At 39.2% G+C, this 19,892-nt stretch overlaps 2 protein-coding genes across 4 annotated transcripts in view; both read right to left on the bottom strand.

The window, feature by feature from the left end:
- LOC100338259 (olfactory receptor 4K3) overlaps positions 1-19,892 on the bottom strand; it is a 65,722-nt gene that overhangs the window by 29,570 nt on the left and 16,260 nt on the right. For 2 of the 3 annotated variants that reach the window (XM_051822567.2, XM_051822564.2), the window contains exon 2: positions 8,057-8,169. In XM_051822567.2, the coding sequence (XP_051678527.1) occupies positions 8,057-8,169 (113 nt within the window). Of the gene's footprint in view, positions 1-8,056; positions 8,170-11,193; positions 11,459-11,608; positions 11,808-19,892 lie in introns of those variants that run through there. The other variant, XR_007910460.2, reaches the window with a different exon arrangement.
- On the bottom strand, positions 1,040-5,678 carry LOC108178278 (olfactory receptor 4F21-like). The gene has a single exon (XM_051822570.2). The coding sequence runs from the start codon at positions 3,318-3,320 to the stop codon at positions 2,385-2,387; it is 936 nt and encodes a 311-aa protein (XP_051678530.1). The 5' UTR covers positions 3,321-5,678; the 3' UTR covers positions 1,040-2,384.

Here is a 19,892-nt window from a genome sequence, read left to right as displayed (position 1 = left end):
CCCTTAATCCAGGATATTGGTCATGATAGGAGCATAGGGTTGCTGGAATCTTGATATTCAGGGAGTTCTGGGGTTGGACAGAAATCATTCCCTTTGGTGCTAGAAGGTCTTTTGCTATATAGAATCCAGAAGTCTCAGTAACAGATGAAAATAAACCTTCAGTGTTTCTGGAAAGACTATATAGCTTTCAGAAAATTCCAGTGCAGGAGTGTCAAGGCTGATTATCAGTTGTCTGAAATCTGGCTTTAGTGTGAAGGAGGGGGAGAGAAAGGAGAGGTTGAGTGTGAGATATGTCACGGGGCATGTATCTCGGGAGCAATCTTTGTTGTAAGATTCTTCCTCATGTGAGGAGTTGGAGCCTACTGAGACCAGCACTGCACATTCTGCTTAGACACTGTTTCTGGAGAGCATTATCCTCAGTGTGGAATATATTAACTACAGGGAGTAGTTTTGGGGATGAGTAACTCTAGGGATTTGAGCTCTGGATAAGTGAGACTTACACACTACTCAGGCTGAGTCTGTGGGGTTTCATAGTTTCAGTGTTTCCCTGAATTTAGAGCACCATTGACAGTGGGCCTTATCTTAAATTTAGATGTGAAGATACCGAGTGAGTCGATTACAACGATTCTAGTGTTTTTTTTTTTTTAACTTTTATTTAATGAATATAAATTTCCAAAGTACAGCTTATGGATTACAATGGCTCCCCCCACCCATAATTCCCCTCCCACCCCTCCCCTTTCCCTCTCCCTCCCCCCTTCCATTCACATCAAGATTCATTTTCGATTCTCTTTATATACAGAAGATCAATTTAGCATATATTAAGTAAAGATTTCAACAGTTTGCTCCCACACAGAAACACAAAGTGAAAAATACTGTTTGAGTACTAGTTATAGCATTAAATCACAATGTACAGCACATTAAGGACAGAGATCCTACATGGGGAATAAGTGCACAGTGACTCCTGTTGTTGACTTAACAATTAGACACTCTTGTTTATGGCATCAGTAATCACCCGAAGCTCTTGTCATGAGTTGCCAAGGCTATGGAAGCCTTTTGAGTTCACCGACTCTGATCTTGTTTAGACAAGGTCGTAGTCAAAGTGGAAGTTCTCTCCTCCCTTCAGAGAAAGGTACCTCCTTCTTTGATGACCTGTTTTTAAAAAAATTCTTTAGCTTTTACTATTTTTCATGGAGTGTGTTGAATTCTGCTTTATTTTGGTCTGCAGTGGTAGTTTCAGTGTTGGAATTAATTTGTCCATTCCTGTCACAGCAGAGGGTTGATGACAGCAAGCTGTGGTCGCTAATGCCACAGATTGCTCACCGACTTACCGATGGGTGCATACCCATTGCTGAATGGACACTCGAGCAGCTGGCCTTGCGGGGCTTGAGAGAGAGAAACATTTCAATGACAACTATTGTTTATGCTCCTGTAACAGTTAATATTAAGTACAATTATTAAGTGAATAAAAGAGAAGGGAAGTTTATTTTCCTACATAATTAACAAGGAACTATTGGGAAATTACCCAGTTTTTGCTTTTATTGGTTATGGTTCTTTATTATAAACTCCAGAAAGGCTATCTGACAATTTTTCTGTGGCTTCCTAAAACACACACAGGGAGAGACTGGAGAAAGAAGAACAGTGCAAACTTCAGAAATGAAGAAATGCCTCAATAGTTTGTCCTTCACCTGAGACAACTCTAGATGACACTGTCTGTCCAGGCTCCCGGAGGGCTACAGGGCTTGCATCTCTGTTGTGTTATCAGCTTAAGCATTCTCCTCTTCTGTCACTGCCCCTCGGATACGCCTAAAAACCAATTTCAGTGTTTATTTCTGAATATTCTTCAGGAGGAACCCTGTGTAGCAAGCTGGAGACGCATTCATCTCAAGTTTGTGACCATTCATGTGAGGTTTCTGATGTTCAGGACACAAGTTTGCAGCTTATGGAATGGCTTCAAAAAGTTCATGGAAATATCGCGTTAAAAGGTAATTTAATTTGGTGCAAATAATTTTGAAACCCACACATAGTTTTCTTATAGCACACATTTTACTTGAACTATTTGCAGACCTCTTGTATTTGTGAATGTCATGGGAAACAAGATATTTCATTATATCCTTTATTATGCTCAGTGATCACAGGTTAAATAAAGAAACTATAAATATGTTGCTGTCTGCTAAAACAACCTATTTTATCATTGGATTCAGTTTTTCTCTAGTACTGAAAGCAGTGACTGGAAGTTCAATATGAATAGAAAATAAGTGAGCAGTTTAGTGAGGTAGATGCGATATCCTGTTATTGGCTGTGTTAACTGGCTGTTGCCAAAGAGGAGATGTCCACCAGGTAGGTGAATGTGCAGATTAGAATTACAAAAAAAAAAAAATCTGCGCTCAGGAAAATCTGTCAGAATGTCTCCATTTCCTCATTCTTTGAATTGCTATTCTTATTTCTTTGTTCCTTAGTGTATAGATGATAGGATTCAAGGCAGGGGTGATAGCAAAATCAGCAATGAACAGGTATTTGTCTATTGATGACTTGGGGAAAGGCCACACATACAGAAACATGCACGGAGTGAAGAAAAGTACGACCACCGTGATGTGAGCTGACAACGTGACGAGTGCCTTGGATAAGTCCCCTGCAGAACGTTTCCAGACGGTGGCCAGAATGAAGACGTAGGAAAGGATTAGCAGGAAGAAGGTGCCCATGCTCATGAAGCCACTGTTGGCAGCAACAACAAACTCAAACTTGGCCCCATCTGTACATGCAAGTTTGATTATCCTAGGAAAGTCACAGTAAAAGCTGTCTACTTTATTAGGCCCACAGAAAGGCAAGTTTATCACAAAAGCAAATTGAGACATCGCATGGACAACTCCAGTTACCCAGCCAATGACTACAAATGAAACACATCTTTTAGGGCTCATGATGTTCAAGTAGTGAAGAGGCTTACAGATTGCAATGTACCTGTCAAATGCCATGGCTATGAGCAGCACCATTTCCACTCCTCCCATGATGTGGATGAAGCATATCTGTGTCATACAGCTTTGGAAGGAGATTACTTTGTATTCACTTAAAAGATCTGAGATCATCTTAGGAACCGTGGTAGAGGAAACCCCAACATCATTTAGGGACAGGTTGGCCAGCAGGAAGTACATAGGAGAATGCAAGTGAGAATCAGCAATGACTAAGAAGACAATGAAGAGATTTCCCAGGATGATCCCCACATAGAGCAAGGAGAATGTCAACGTGAGAAAAACCTTGGTTCCCCAAGAAGTGGAGAGTCCCAGCAACACAAACTCAGAGACCACAGAGTCATTCAGGCCGCCCATTGACTTGTGCACGGGAGTGATTTCAGACCACCTGTGGGTAGAGTGATGAGAACTCAGGATCAATGGTAGAAAATATATCCACCCACCTCCTTTTCACTGCTAATAGGGGATTGCATAGCCTAGAATTTAAGTCATTAGATTGGGTGATAAAAAAGTGGTACAGTTACAGTAGTTAGGAGAATGCTTACATAAAAAGTGATAAAATCTTGAATGTATTAGATGAAGGCAAGTGAGGCTGCTTCCTGTTCTGTTATCAGACTTTTGTCTTTAAGTTTTCTAGAAAATTTCTTCACCAATTATGTGAGTGATGCCTGCCTAATAATTTCAGGAGAAAGAAATTATTTACACATTAATATTCCCCCACTAGTAGGCAAATCTTCTTTAGCTGAATTTATTATTTCAGTGGTAAAATAGAGATTTGTAGGACAAAATTCATTGATACATTACTTCTTAGTCCATCTTGCATGCATGTCTGTGCCTGAACAATTTCCATGTAGGACAGTCACACGGAGGTTCTTCATGTTTAATTCATGACCATTATTATCGTAGTGATTGAATGAATCTCAGTATTTGGCAAATTATTGATATAAAGCTGAATATCTGTTAGGGAGTAAAAACTGTTAAGCAATCGTGGCATTAGTAGACAACATGTATTAATTGCTTTTTCTGCAGAGCAGACCCAGTAGAGAGATGAAATATCAGAGGCTGAGCTCGTAGGACACCATAATCCATCAACCCTAAATATCACACTATTGTCTTTAAGTGAACCCTGGATTTTTTCAAATATCTTTCAGATTTTTTGTACTTTTGCCAATCAAAGCAACAGTTTTTTTTAAATCTGATTTTGCAGTCACTCCTTTCACTACCCAACTCTCCATGACACCCCAATTTTCATCATGCCTTATTATATAAAGAATTTTGTATTTTGAATATCTTATGCAATGATAACTTTTCAATGATAATTTTCTTTGATATTTTTGCAGGATTTGATCTTGATTATCACGACATGGCTTCTTCCTTTTGCTTTTGCCTGCTGTGAAATCTTTCCCCTTCCCAGCTCTTGCCAATAGAAATTCCATTTGTTCAGGTTGTGGGAAGAATTCTCTCAGTTTGAGAACTGAAAAGCCTTGTCCCAGATTGAGAGTGTGATACTGCATTTTCCACACTGGTTGTTATAATCCCCAACCTGCAAACCTGGGAACTTGTAAGATTGTAGAGGAACATTCCCGTTTGCTAGCATGCAACACTTTACTGTGGGAAGTCCAGAGAGGTCTCAGGAGCTATTAGGGAGAGAAAACTTGTAATCTTCCTTGTAGACAGATCAATGAAATAGTACAGTCAAAACTCTGAACCTAATGGGTAGGTATGAAAAAACTGTTGCAGAAAAAAATCTTAATTGAGTGAATGAAATAAAAGCTAAACGTTGGAGACTCCAGACAGTCTGAATAGACTCACCTGGCAGATGTCACCTCTGAAACCCGTCCTCCGGCTGACAGGTTTCTCTCTGGATTCTGCTGTAAGTGACATGAAGTCCTCTTGGTTGTCTGATGTCAGCTTGTTGGTAGAATTTGTTGTCCTTGGTGTGGAATCCTTTAGAGTGCAGCCTCTGGGCTGGGCACCTGTCCAGCTGTGTTTTAAATAGAGTCCCAAATCTGAACATTATCATACTATGCTCCTGGGGCATCCCTTAACTTTCCACTTCTTCTGAATTGAGACTTCTATTAATAAAGGCCACTTTTCAAAGCTAGATACAAGTTAGTCTGGTAAGATACAATAGAAAATGTTAACAAAAATGTAACAAAATAAAATATTTCTATTCTGTTTGTTACGAGGACATAGGCTTCTATTTGGTCTGCATCTACCATGCCTTAAAATTGAACCATAATATCAGTTCTAGTGCCAGCAGAAGTTAGATGAGCTGTGTAGATGGGCAAGCGACAGCCGGTTCAGTACTGCATGTTGTTACTGTACTCCGTGTTTGTTTTTTAATTTTTCATATATTTTATTATTACTTAAGATTTCAATTTACATGTCAGAATGGCACCTGTCTCTGCAGTAAAGGTGACATCTAACGCATGCATGATTACACAGATCATACTGATTACGTCAGAGCAGTCAGCTTCTCGGTCTTCCTACCATCACTCCAAGCTTGGAGTGTTTGAGCTCTTCCCTTCCGGTCATTCATAAATACATCATGTGTTACTGTCAGCCATCGTTCCCTGTGTGCCGTGAGGCACGAAGGACGATTCCCTCCATGGAACTGTGTTTTGGCGTCTGTCATCCCACCTGCCTCCGCACCCTCCCTAGCCTGGTAATCAGCATTGGGCTTCACATGACTTTTCACTGTGCTCTTTTTTAATTTTTATTTATTTACTTTTTATTTAGTAAATATAAATTTCCAAAGTACAGTTTATAGATTACAATGGCTTCCCCCCTCCATAACTTTCCTCCCACCTGCACCCCTCCCATCTCCCGCTCCCTCTCCCATTCCATTCACATCAAGATTCATTTTCAATTCTCTTTATATACAGAAGATCGATTTAGTATATATTAAGTAAAGATTTCATCAGTTTCCACCCACACAGAAACACAATTCATTGTGCTCTTGACGGTAGGGCCTACTTGAACTTCTGTTTCCTGTGACTCAGAGGAACATTGGAAGTAATCCTCTCACCAGCAGCTCAATTCTGGAGCTATATCGTGTGCTTATCTCCAAGTGATAAAAAGATAAAGGGAGGAGACTTTGTAATGTACTAGTATATTAAAGAAACAGCATGTAAATATAGCATATTTACAAACTCAGACTTATAGCGAGCTCTTCTCCTTTTTGGATTCTCTGAATGGAGCTGATGATAATTTTGTGACCTCTCTCAAAGTCATCACTCCAGGCACCTGAGGAGGCGCACACGGATGGCTGCTGTATCTTGCAGGCCCTCCTGTGCGTGTTGCATCAGTCGCATGGTCATTGTCCATGCAGGACATTCACACACCCGGAGTCCGAGACTCATCAAGTTCCTCTTCTGCTTGCACTTCGTTTCAAATGACAGTCCCTGAATATTCAGTACCATGGCGAGCTTCTCAATGTCTCCAGCAGTACCCAGGCCAGTCTCTGAATCTGACCCAGCCAGATACACGTGGGTCTTCCACGCAGTCTTCACTTTCTGGTACTGTGATGGCTTGGAGTGAACACACGGTTTGGCAGAAGGTGCGCCCAGCTCTGGGAGATGACCGGCACAGGGCTCCGGGCCCTGTGGAGCAGTGGACTGCGGGGAAGTGGACTCGCTGAACGCATTCCTTGCCATCTCAGCAGGCAGCTAGACCCAGGAAGGGGGGATTCAGTGCACCACTGGGAATTTGCAGACAGAAAGATGTTTTTGTTTTCTGTTTTGTGACTTTGGTTGCCTTAGTCCTGTTTAACCTGTAGAAAACTGACCGGGTAACTTCACTGAGGTTTCTGAGCTTGAATGGAGTATAGAATGGGCCAGCACTTTTGCGATTTTTCCACTGTGGGTGGGTTTTGTTTTGTTACTCTCTCTAAGGAGAAATTTTACTGAGAACCAATGATTGCCCGGTGCTAAGGGAGGCGCCTTCCTCGGAACGCATGATTGGAATCACCAAAAGGGGGATTTCTAGAGTGCTGGCCACCGCCTCAGAGAGAAGGGGCGGGCCCTCTCTCTCAAAAATGTTTTAAAATACATTAGCCACCACTGAACAAGGAATGTACCGAGATGGCTTCCTAGGGAGACAGCTAAGGGATAATAACTTGCACTGAAATACGCTAAATACTTGATTCCATGAGTCAGTTTATTGTAGCTAATTTCTGGAAAATAAGATAAATTTTTGTATTCATTTTTAATAAGTGAATGAAGCTATTTTTAAATAAAAGAAAACCAAGCTGCTGCTGTTACCTGCAAGAACAACAAACTCTGTTACTTTGTACAAATTTGTGAATGTTTTGAGAATAAATACAGTCTAAAAATAGCTATTTACCAAATGCTACCAGGCTCTGCAGAAGCTTGCGTGCCTATAAAATGTTCCTAGGGATGTCACAATATAATTTTTGTAATTAAATATGCCATTTGTAAAAACCCAAATTTCTACCTAGAGTGTAGGGTTTTTTTTTTTTTTAAGCTATAGTTGACTAGTACTTAATTGTTTTATACACCTTCTGACAAAATAGAGTTTATGCTATGATTACTATTTTTGTAGCATTTTTGGTAAATTCTTTTAAGATTTAGTTTACTTGAGAGGCAGGGTTACGGACAGAGAGAGGGAGAGACAGAGAAAGAGGTTTTCCATACGCTTCTTCACTCTGCAAATGGCTACAACAGTCAGAGCTGGGTTGATCCAAGCCAGGAGCCAGGAGCTTCCTCATGCCATCTCCCACTACTTTCTCAGGCACCTTAGCAGGGCTGGATGGGAAGTGGAGCAGCTGGGACTTGAACCAGCACCGATATGGGATGCTGGCACTGAGGTGGCCACAGTGGCCCCTCATTCACTTCTGAATGAGCAAGGTTTTCAAAATCACACTCAGCTTTGTGTCTTCTCTGTGACGTCTAGATTTTTAAACAAGTAACTCCCAACATTTCTCAGCCTCATTTAAATTTGCAAGGTTAGTCTTTATGAAGAACTTGACAAAATATTTAGAGACCAGGAAAGGAATAATAACAATATTGTTAAGATCAATCAAATTGCCATTCTTATTTCAGAAACTACACGTGTTTAAAGGGACTTACTTTTGTAGCCTTGAGTGGCCTTGATTAAGATATGTGAGACTGGACTTCGTGCTTACTTCTTGTTGTTGTCCAGCACTCCAGACATTTGGTTTGTCTGGCACCAGATTAAGAATCTAGGTAATAATAATTAACAATAACATATTGTAATTTTCTAAATCACTAGAAGAAAGACTTCTGAATGTTCACACTACAAAGAGACTTTGAATATATGAAGTGATGGATGCTAATTATCCTAATATCATCATTAAAATGCACATATCAAAATATTAAATTGTGCTCCATAAATATGTACAATTATTGTTTGTCAATAAAAAAATTAAAAAATTAAAAAAATCCATATGGTATGCCATTTTAATGTACCAAGTCAAAGGAACATTGTCCTTTTATCTCATAGCCTTGACAAGCTATTTATAGTATTAATATTAAGAAATGTAAAAGTTATATAGATCTAGGAGCCCTCATTAGTGTACTACATTAATGATGTAACTTAGGCTTAGTTAGCATGTTAATAACTACTACCAGTTCACTAATATTAGTTTTCAACATAAGTAGCTACAGACATTCTACTGCTGAAGGGACTTTTCAGTGTGCATTGTTGCATGACTATTTCTTTCTTTTCCTTTAATTTAATTTTACTGTGTGGCACACTTCTAATATTCTTTCTTTCTCTTCAGGCCGTGGGGTTTCCAAGGCAGAATCCCCGTGATGAATAGACTGAGGACAATTGGATCACCATGCAGGACGTGGTCACTGTGCACTGGAGTCAGTGCAGTGGCAGGTCTAACTCTGATTCTATCCTATTAACAAGTACATATTCATATGTTGAAAAGCCTCCTTAAGGTCTCTTTTTCTTGTCATTTTTTGGTCAGGTAAGCAATGAGATGAAGTTGAAGTTGATAGTCTATTGAAATGCCATTATAATAAGGAATTTCTGCTTTCCAACTCAAGAAAAGTTTATTTATGTGCCCCAACTTTTGGCACTGAACAAAGGAAACTTCAAATTTTTGTTCCCCACTGATAAATTGTTCTATAGATCTGGAATCTACCTGGATTCCTGGAAATCTTTTTTGTGTCTGGGTCATAGCATGTTCCAGGAGTGACTAGAGACTTGCATGTTGACCACTAAGTATACTGCTCCGGGCAGTGCCTTGAAGGTTTATGAAAACTCACTAAGCTTGGAGCTGGTTTTTCTTCCCTTCACTTTCCAATACTGTTATGTGGGTGAATCTGTTGCTTCCTTATATTTACTCAAAGGATTTTAAAGAGTATTACAGCTTCTACTTTTGGCTTCATATTATATTTTCATGCAAACAAGAGGAAAGCACAAATAGTCCATGTTTCATGGTTGGTGGATGAGCAGGTACAGGGAGTGGAAAGGAAAAGAAGTGGAGTAATATTCTACCAGCCCTTTACTGTTTGACAACTGTTATGGCACCAGTTTTGTTTGATAGCAACAGACATTTTTTTTTAAAGTTTTTTTTTTAATTTATTTGAATGTCAGAGTTACACAAAGAGAGAAGGAGAGGCAGAGAGAGAGAGAGAGAGAGAGAGAGAGAGAAAGTGCGAGAGCGAGAGAGAGAGAGAGAGAGTGAGTCTTCCATCCGATGGTTCACTCCCCAGATGGATGCAACAGCCGGAGCTGTGCCGATCTGAAGCCAGGAGCCAGGAGCCTCCTCCAGGTCTCCCATGTGGGTACAGGGGCCCAAGGACTTGGGCCATCTTCTACTGCTTTCCCAGACAACAGCAGAGAGCTGGATTGGAGAGGAGCAGGCATGTCTCAAACTGGCGCCCATATGGGATGCTGGCACTGCAGGTGGCGGCTTTACCCGCTACACCACAGCGCTGGCTCCAAGCAATAGACTTTTATATGAATTAATTATACTTCAGTACCTTTGTCACTTGGTTCTTTGGAGGTAGAGAGTCATTTGAAGATCAAAAGTCAGTGGATATAAAATTACTGGAGAAATACCTATGTTTTACAGAGGTATTGGCTTGTATGACATCAAAGCTTGTTTGGTGGTCAGAGAATCTTGTTGGATAAGATTAAGTAAGTAAAAAATATATACAGTTAATATTTAACATAAAAATTTCGTGAGTGATAATTTCGTGAGTGATAAATCTTTATTTATTCCATACCTGTAGCATTTATTCAAAAGCATAAAAATGTCTGAATATTACTGAGTGGATCAAAGACTTTAGGGATGCTGAATGTGTTAAAAAAGGAATCACATTTAAAATAAATAAAATTGTCAGAGAGAAGTTCTTAAGTATTCTATGATTAGCTAAAAGTTTCTGATGGAAAGTAGGAAGGAATGTTAAGAAAACAATTTAGAATATTTAGAATATATTTTCCAAGTGACTGACCCAGTTGGTCAGATGTTGTGCATCCCAATTCCTATGAGCTGCTAATGGACTTTTAGCAATTTTGAGGGGTTGCAGAGTTGAAAACATGTTACTTTTTTTTGGTAAATTATGAAAACTCACTAAGCTTGGAGCTGTTATCATTATCTAAAATAAATGAAAAATTAGCATAGGGAAGACTCATTCAAGAAATTAGAGAAAGACAAAAATTTGTGTATACCTTCACAAACATTTTTATCAATTTCAAATAACCAAGATTAGTTAAAAACAAGTGGGGAATGATATAAAATAACTTGATAGTAATTTTGTTTAATTAGTCACTATTTCTTTTGTTGGGAAAAGCAATTTCACAAATAGAAATAGTCAACATGCAAAATATTTACGTAAGAAGCATGCACAGGCCGGCGCCGCGGCTCACTAGGCTAATCCTCCGCCTAGCGGCGCCGGCACACTGGGTTCTAGTCCCGGTTGGGGTGCCGGATTCTGTCCCGGTTGCCCCTCTTCCAGGCCAGCTCTCTGCTGTGGCCAGGGAGTGCAGTGGAGGATGGCCCAGGTGCTTGGGCCCTGCACTCCATGGGAGACCAGGAAAAGCACCTGGCTCCTGGCTCCTGCCATCGGATCAGCGCGGTGCGCCGGCTGCAGCGCGCCGGCCGCGGCGGCCATTGGAGGGTGAACCAACGGCAAAGGAAGAGCTTTCTCTCTGTCTCTCTCTCTCTCACTGTCCACTCTACCTGTCAAAAAAAAAAAAAAAAAAAAAAAAAAGGCATGCACAGAGATAAGGTTAGGTATTCATAGCAGGACATGGAATATGAATTCAAGTTCAGGTTAAGTACAGTTGACCCCAGGAAGGTAGACAGCAGTTTGCTGATGACTGAAAAACAGTAGATGATTGCTTGTGCCTTGCAAACGACATCCCCAGTGCTGCTGCTGCTGCTGCTGCTGTTTCAGCTCCTGCTTCATTCAGTGAAGAGAAACAATGCAGATGTGGGCAGCCTTGAAGGATCCTTTAGGATGGGAGGTTTGGGAAGTTCTCTGAAATGACTGGATTCCCAGGTGAAGGAGAAAAGAGGAATTAATATTAGTTCAGAAGACCACGAAGCATAAAGAAGTGCACTTTCTAAGGAGGAAAATGAGAACATAAATACTTAGTAAAACTATATTTAGCCAACAAAAAAATAGAGCAGAGCTCACTTGGACAGAGGTCTGGAGAGTATACCATTCCCTGCGCCCTCAAGTCCAGTCCATTGATTGCATCCCAGCCTCACAGTGGACCCAGAGGCAGCCTCCTTGGCATAGTGTGTTTCGACAGAGGGGCACACCTGTTAGGTCTGTCTTCTGTTGCATGCTAATTATAGAATATGCTGCTGAAATGTCTTCTATTGATTCTTTTCTAAAGATAAAAGTTAATTAAAGTAGACATGTATATTTCAAAGATCAATTGTTGATTCTTATTGTCTTTTGGATGAATTTCTCTTACTCTGGTTGGATTCTCAACTACTTCTATTTTCTCTTGCCTTTTATTCTGTCACTTCCCTCTTTGTCTTTTCTAAAATCACTTCCATTATTAATCATGGAATTTACTGATTTCCAGAAAATATGCCATTAAAAATGTAAAGGTTTCACCTCAAAATGAACACTTTGCTGACAATTTTTGCTATACCAATAGCTGAGAAATGGGTTGTTCACTTTCTAGTCTGTTTTTTTTTTTTTATCTTATTCAATGTGTGCTGGCTCCAAACTCTCAATTCCATGCAAAAGGTAATTTGAACTGCAAAAGTAAGGATCTTAAAAAGTTCAAGCCACATTTTATTAGATTGAATTCTTAAAATGTAGACTTTTGGATTTTAAGATGGTTTTATGTACTGCAAGACTGAATCGTACTCTTGATTCTATCCTGCAAGATTTGTTGTTGTTTTTTAGGTCTATGTTATGTAACCCTATGCCATTGTTTTATTTATTTATCTTTTAAAGATTTATTAATTTATTTGAAAGGCAGAGCTAAAGAGAGAAGGAGAGACAGAGATCTTCCATCCACTGCTTCACTCCCTGATTGGCCTTAACAGCTGGGGCTAGGCCAGACTGAATCAGGCACCAGAAACTCCATACTGGGCTTCCACATGGGTGGTAGGGGCCCAAGTACTTGGATCATCATCCTCTGTTCTCCCATGGATGTTAGCCGGGAACTGAATCAGAAGTAGTATGGCTAGCATCAAACCTGTGGTGTTCCACAACCTGCTTCTATAGCATTGTTTTAAATAGCTGCAAGATTACTATATATATATATATATATATGCATTAAAATTTGATTTAAAACTGTGTTCTAATTTAAATTCTTTGCTATTGTTATTAGAATAGTGTAGTAAATATGTGAGTATCTAGATATACTATCTCTGTGCTAACAAGCTATTGCATTCCTTTTGGTTACAATACTCCCACAGGAATTTAACCCTCTGTTCTAAGACAGGAACCTTAGAAAAGCTCTGTTGTTTGCTAGATTTGAACATTTGAAATTCTGATTGTATTAATTTCCATTGACACCTATCATTAGCAAGAATTTCTTTCTTTCTTTCTTTCTTTCTTTCTTTCTTTCTTTCTTTCTTTCTTTCTTTCTTTCTTTCTTTCTTTCTTTCTTTCTTTCTTTCTTTCTTTCTTTCTTTCTTTTTTTTCCACAGGCAGAGTGGATAATGAAAGAGAGACACAGAGAGAAAAGTCTTCCTTTGCTGTTGGTTCACCCTCCAATGGCCGCCGCGGCCAGCACGCTATGGCCGGCGCACTGCGCTGATCCAAAGGCAGGAGCCAGGTGCTTCTCCTGGTCTCCCATGGGGTGCAGGGCCCAAGCACTTGGGCCATCCTCCACTGCCTTCCCAGGCCACAGCAGAAAGCTGGCCTGGAAGAGGGGCAACCGGGACAGAATCCGGCGCCCCGACCGGGACTAGAACCCGGTGTGCCGGCACCGCTAGGTGGAGGATTAGCCTAGTGAGCCGCGGTGCCGGCCAGCAAGAATTTCCATTATAAGCACTCCTTTGCACATAGTGATATTAACCTTTCTCTCTCTCTTTTTTAAAGATATTTATTTAATTTATTTGAAAGACATAATTACAGAGAGTGGTAGAGACAGAGAGAGAGGTCTTCCATCCACTGGTTCACTCCCCAGATGGCCGCAACAGCTGGAGCTGAGCCAATCCAAAGTCAGGAGCCAGGAGCTTCTCCCAGGTCTCCCACCTGGGTGCAGGGGCCCAAGGACTTGGGCCATCTTCCACTGCTTTCCCAGGCCATAGCAGAGAGCTGGATCAGAAGAGGAGCAGCCAGGACTAGAACCGGCGCCCATATGGGATGCCGGCACTTCAGGCCAGGGCTTTAACCCGGTGCACCACAGCGCCAGCCCCTACCCTTTATCTCTTTTTTCTTACTAATCTGTTAGGAAAAAAAGAAAATTATTATTTTTTTGAAATTGCATTTCCTTAACAATTGGTGAGGTTCAGTATCTTTGAATGAATTCATCATTCATATTTCTGTAATTGTGGGTATCTGGTTTGTATAATTTTCTTTCTTGTTTAATTGTAACTCCTCAATTTCTAGCTGGATATATTTAGTGTAAACTATGTTTTTATTTAATAAACCTATAGCTCCTTTTTCCCTCAATGAATTGTACCAATTAAAGTGAATTAATATTTCCCACATAATTACTTTAGTTCAGTCGCTGTTATTATTTTAAGAAAATTTTTCTTGCAATGGTATTCTAAGTCATGAGGCAATTTAGAACTATGTGAAAGATATTTTGGAATTACATTCTGTAGAAGATGAATAATTTTAAATACTCAAAATGGCAGGGTAGAAGAGTGTTTCCCCACAGTCTCACTCATGACATACTATTTACGTACTTTAGACTTTTCCACAAACAATACAGCAATAGTTGTGCCAACATTTACTGACAAATTTACCCTTCCATATCTATTTTTTTGGTCTTTTGATATCCCCCTAACTGATCTCTCTTCCAATCCCTTTATTATATTCTACACTTTCCAGATACTTCACATTTTTTAAAGCACATATATTATTTTACTTTTCTAATTCAACGGCTTCTTATCACCCCTTAGATATGGACCAAATTCTTTGAAATACCTGGAAGATTCTACCTTGGTCATATATTTACTGGTGTTTCATTTATTCTAGATGGTTCTGTTTTACCATGGTCCATGTCACTCCTCTGAATAGATCATTCTTCCCACACTTCCTTTTGTATTTAACCACATTCACTCTTTAAATCTGAATAAAACTTCTTCCAGGCCAGGGCAGAGAACACTGCCAGGAGCTGTCATAGTTGGCATAGCACTTGGTGCTTTGCTTCACATAACTTATTAGTAGTGCAGTCACCTAGCTATGTGATTATTTATTGAATGCCTTGCTTTACAGCTAGATTGAAATTTCATAAAGACAATGCCTGTGTTTTACTGCAAAATGTGATACATTGCCTGCTAAACAGGAGGTGTCCTGGAAGCCTAACTGAATATTTCATAATATAATATAATATAATATAATTAATATAATATGTGACACTTTCAAAGGACTTTCCTACCCTTATACTAGAAAAAGATCATTTCATTTCAGAAGTGTGTCATCCAGATATTTGTCCTTTGTGTTCTAGATGGATCAGAGATGGTCCCACTCATAGCTATGAACTTGGGCAGATATGTGGCCATACACAAGCCCCTCCACTACATGAATATTATGATCTCATGAATGTGTGTTTTGTGCCTGAGGATAAAGATTTTATTTATAACAGAATTTGAAACCCAATGGTATCTATTTTTCCTGTTTTTTTTTTTTTTAAAGACTTTATTTATTTGTTTGAGAGGCAGAGTTACAGACAGAGAGGAAGAAACAGAGAGAAATGTCTTCCATCTACTGGTTTACTCCCTAAATGGCCACAATGGTCAGAGCTGGGCCAAGCTGAAGCCAGGAACCAAGAGCTTCTTCCAGGTCTCCCATATGGGTGCAGGGGCTCAACGACCTGGGCCATCTTCTACTGCTTTCCCAGGCCATAAGCAGAGAGCTGGATCAGAAGTGGAGCAGCTGGGACTAGAATTGGTGACCACATATGAGGCTTAACCCACTACACCACAGTGCTCCGCAGTGTTCCCTTTCTGGTGGAGATTTTTTTTTTAGTACATTGTTTTTAATTTTAAAATTTTTTATTTGTTTTAACTTTTATTTAATGAATATAAATTTCCAAAGTACAGCTTATGGATTACAATGGCTTCCCCCCCATAACGTCCCTCCCACCCACAACCCTCCCCTTTCCCACTCCCTCTCCCCTTCCATTCACATCAAGATTCATTTTCGATTCTCTTTATATACAGAAGATCAGTTTAGCATACATTAAGTAAAGATTTCAACAGTTTGCACCCACACACAAACACAAAGTGAAAAATACTGCTTGAGTACTAGTTATAGCAGTCTAGTGTCTGCTAATACTAGCTGATAGAATCAGTCTAGTGTCTGATAATATTAGCTGATAGAATCAGTCTAGTGTCTGCTAATACTAGCTGACAGAATCAAAAAGGGAGAGAACGATCCATCATGGGAAGCGGGATACACAGTAGACTAATAGAATGGCAGATGTCCTAAACAGCACTCTGGCCTCAGAATCAGCCCTTAAGGCATTCGGATCTGGCTGAAGAGCCCATGAGAGTATTTTAGGCCGGGAAAGCCAAGACACTCTGGAAAAAAAAAAAGAAGACCCAAATGAAAGATCTCTGCGAGTGAGATCCCAGTGGAAAGAACGGGGCAGTCAAAGGAGGAGGTACTTTTCTCTGAAGGGAGGAGAGAACTTCCACTTTGACTATGACCCTGTCTGAATAAGATCGAAGTTGGAGAACTTAAAAGGCTTCCATTGCCTTGGCAACTCATGACTAGAGCCTAGGGAGATTACTGACACCATAAACAGAGTGTCAAATTGGTAAGTCAACAACAAGAGTCACTGTGTACTTACTTCTCATGTGGAATCTGTCCTTAATGTGTTGTCTAATGTGAAGTAATGCTATAACTTCTACTGAAACAATATTTTACACTTTGTGTTTCTGTGTGGGTGCAGACTGATGAAATCTTTACTTAATATATACTAAATTGATCTTCTGTCTATAAAGATAATTGAAAATGAATCTTGATGTGAATGGAATAGAAGAGCGAGTGGGAGATGGGAGGGGTGTGAGTGGGAGGGAAATTATGAGGGGGAAAGCCATTGTAATCCATAAGCTGTACTTTGGAAACTTATATTTACTAAATAAAAGTGAAAAAAGAAAAAGAAGTTAGTCCTTAGGAATGTATGCAGAACTATACAGCTTTACAGTTACACACAACCTACTCCCTCTCTTATTCCCACTCTTATTTCTTACTGAAATCCATCCTAAATTGAGTTTAAACACATAAGATTAACTTTGTGTTATGTAATGAGCTCAACAAATGTATGAAGAGAAAAAAACACACAAACTATTTCTTGACAATCAAGACAAAGGTAGCTCAGGTCATCCCTTCTCAAAGTGTCAATTCCACTTCTGCAGATTTCATTTTAGGTGCTCTATTCATTCTCACAGATCAGGGAGTACATATGAACATATGGTATTTGTCCCTTTGGGACTGACTTATTTCACTAAGTATGATGATTTCCAGATTCATTCATTTTATTGCAAATAAAGGATTTCATTTTTTTACTGCTGGGTAGTATTCCATAGTGTACATATTCCATAATTTATTTATCCAGTCTTCAGTTGACAGGCATTGAAGTTGGTTCCATGTCTTAGCTACAATGAATTGAGCTTCAATAAACAAAGGGGTGCTGATAACTCTTTTATTTTCTGATGCCATTTCCCTTGGGTAAATTCCCAGGGTTGGGATGGCTGGGTCAAATGGTAAATCTATATTCAGATTTCTGAGGTATCTCCATACTGTCCTCCAAAGTGGCTTTACCAGTCTATAATCCCACCAAAATGGGTTAGGTGCCTTTTTCCCAACATCCTCCCCAGCATGTGTTGTTTGTAGATTTCTGTATGAAAGTCATTCCATCTGGGGTGAAGTGAAACCTCATTGTGGTTTTGATTTGCATTTCCCTGACAGCTACTGATACTGAACATTTTTTCATGTGTCTGTTGGCCATTTGGATTTTCACTTTTGAGAAATATCTGTTTAAGTCCTTTGCTCATCTCTGAATGAGATTGTTTGTTTTGTTGTTGTGGAGTTTCTTGATCTCTTTGTACTTTCTGGTTATTAATCCTTTATCAGTTACATGGTTTGCAAATAATTTCTCCCATTCTGTTGGTTGCCTCTTCACTTTCCTGAGTTTTTATTTCGCAGTGAGAAACTTCTCAATTTGATGTAATCCCATTTGTTAATTTTGGCTTTGACTGCCTGTGCCTCTGGGGTGTTTTCCAAGAACTCTTTGCCTAGGCCAATGTCTTGCAGAGTTTCCCCAATGTTCTCTAACAGTTTGAAGGTGTTGGGTTATAGATTTATATCTTTAATCCATTTTGCATGGATTTTTGTGTCAGGTGTAAGTTAGGGGTCTTGCTTCATACTTTTGCCTTTAAAAATCTAGTTTTCCCAGCATCATTTGTTGAGTATACTGTCCTTGCTCCAGGGATTGGTTTTGGCTTCTTGGTCAAATATAAGTTGGTTGTAGATGCTTGGATTAATTTCTGGTGATTCAAATTCAATTCCATTGACCTATCCATATATTTTTGTACCAGTACTAGGCTGTTTTGGTTATAACTGCCTTGTAGAATGTCTTAAAAATCTGGTATTGTGATGCCTCCGGCTTTGTTTTTGTTGTGCAAGATTGCTTTAGCTATCCTAGGTCACCTATGTTTCCATATGAATTCCAGCATCATTTTTTCTATATCTGAGAAGAATGTCCTTGGTATTTTGATTGGTTTCACGTTGAATCTGTAAATTTCTTTTGGTACTGTGGACATTTTGATGATATTGCTTCTCCCAGTCCATGAACATGGAAGATTTTTCCATTTCTTTGTATCTTCTGCTATTTCTTCCTTTAATGTTTTGTAATTCTCACAATAGAGACCTTTGACATCCTTGGTTAAATTTATCCAAGGTATTTGATTTTTTGGTGGCTATTGTGAATTGGATTGATCTTAGAAGTTCAGTCTCAGCCTTGACATTGTCCATGTATACAAAGGCTATAAAATTTTGTGTACTGATTTTATATCCTGTTACTTTACCAAACTCTTCTATGAGTTCCAATAGTCTCTTGGTGGAGTCTTTTGGATCCCCTATATGTAGAATCATGTCATCTGCAAATAGGGATAATTTGACTTCCTGCTTCTCAATTTGTAACACTTTGATTTTTTTCTTTCCTAACAGCTATAGCTAATACTTCCAGGACTATATTGAATAGCAATGGTGAGAATGGGCATACTTGTCCGGTACTGGATCTCAGTGGGAATGCTTCCAAGTTTTCCCCATTCAGTAGGATGCTGGCCATGGGTTTGTCATAAATTGCTTTGATTTTGAGGAATATTCCTTCTAGAACCAGTTTGCTTAGAGTTTTCATCAAGAAAGAGTGTTGTATTTTATCAAATGCTTTCTCTACATCTATTGAGATAATCATATGGTTTTTGTTCTGCAGTTTGTTAATGTTATGTTTCACACTGATTGATTTGCAAATGTTGAACCATCCCTGCATACCAGGGATAAATCCCACCTGTTCTGGGTGGATGATCTTTCTGATGTGTTGTTGGATTCGATTGGCTAGAATTTTGTTGAGGATTTTTGTGTCTATGTTCATCATGGAACTTGGTCTGTAATTGTCTCTCTCTGTTGCATCTTTTTCAGGTTTAGGAATTAAGGTGATGCTGGCTTCATAGAAATAATTTGGGAGAATTATCTTTCTTTCAATTGTTTTGAATAACTGAGGAGAATTGAGTTAGTTCTTTATTTGTCTGATAGAATTCAGCAGTAAATCCATCTAGTCAGCTTTCTTTGTTGTAGGGTTTTGTTACTGATTCAATTTCTGTCTTAGTTATGGGTTTGTTAGGTTTTCTATGTCTTCATGGCTCAATTTAGGTAGGTTGCATGTGTCCCAGAATCTGTACATTTCTAGGTTTCCCAGTTTGTTGGCTTAAAGCTCTTTGTAGTAATTTCTGATGATTCATTTTAGTTTCTGTGGTGTCTATAGTTAATTTCCCTTTCATCTCTAATTTTATTGATTTGAATCTTTTCTCTCCTTTTTTTGGTTAGTTGGGCCATTGGTGTGTCAATTTTGTTTATTTTTCAATAAACCAGCCCTTTGTTTTGCTAATCTTTTGTATTTTTTTGGACTCAATTTTGTTGATTTCTTTTCTAATTTTAATTATTTCTTCTACTAGTTTTGGGTTTGGTTTGTTGTTGTTTTTCTAGATCCTTGAGATACATTAATATTCATTTGTTTGGTGACTTTTCAATTTCTTGATGTAGGCACCAATTG

Source organism: Oryctolagus cuniculus, chromosome 12 (genome assembly GCF_964237555.1).
Source record: "Oryctolagus cuniculus chromosome 12, mOryCun1.1, whole genome shotgun sequence".
Classification (NCBI taxonomy): domain Eukaryota; kingdom Metazoa; phylum Chordata; class Mammalia; order Lagomorpha; family Leporidae; genus Oryctolagus; species Oryctolagus cuniculus.
The sequence above is the reverse complement of the archived record's forward strand: the minus strand, read 5'-3'. Positions and strand labels throughout refer to the sequence as shown.

Excerpts from the sequence above, each read along its gene's own strand:
- LOC108178278 (XM_051822570.2), bottom strand. The coding sequence starts at position 3,320 with ATGGGCGGCCTGAATGACTCTGTGGTCTCTGAGTTTGTGTTGCTGGGA.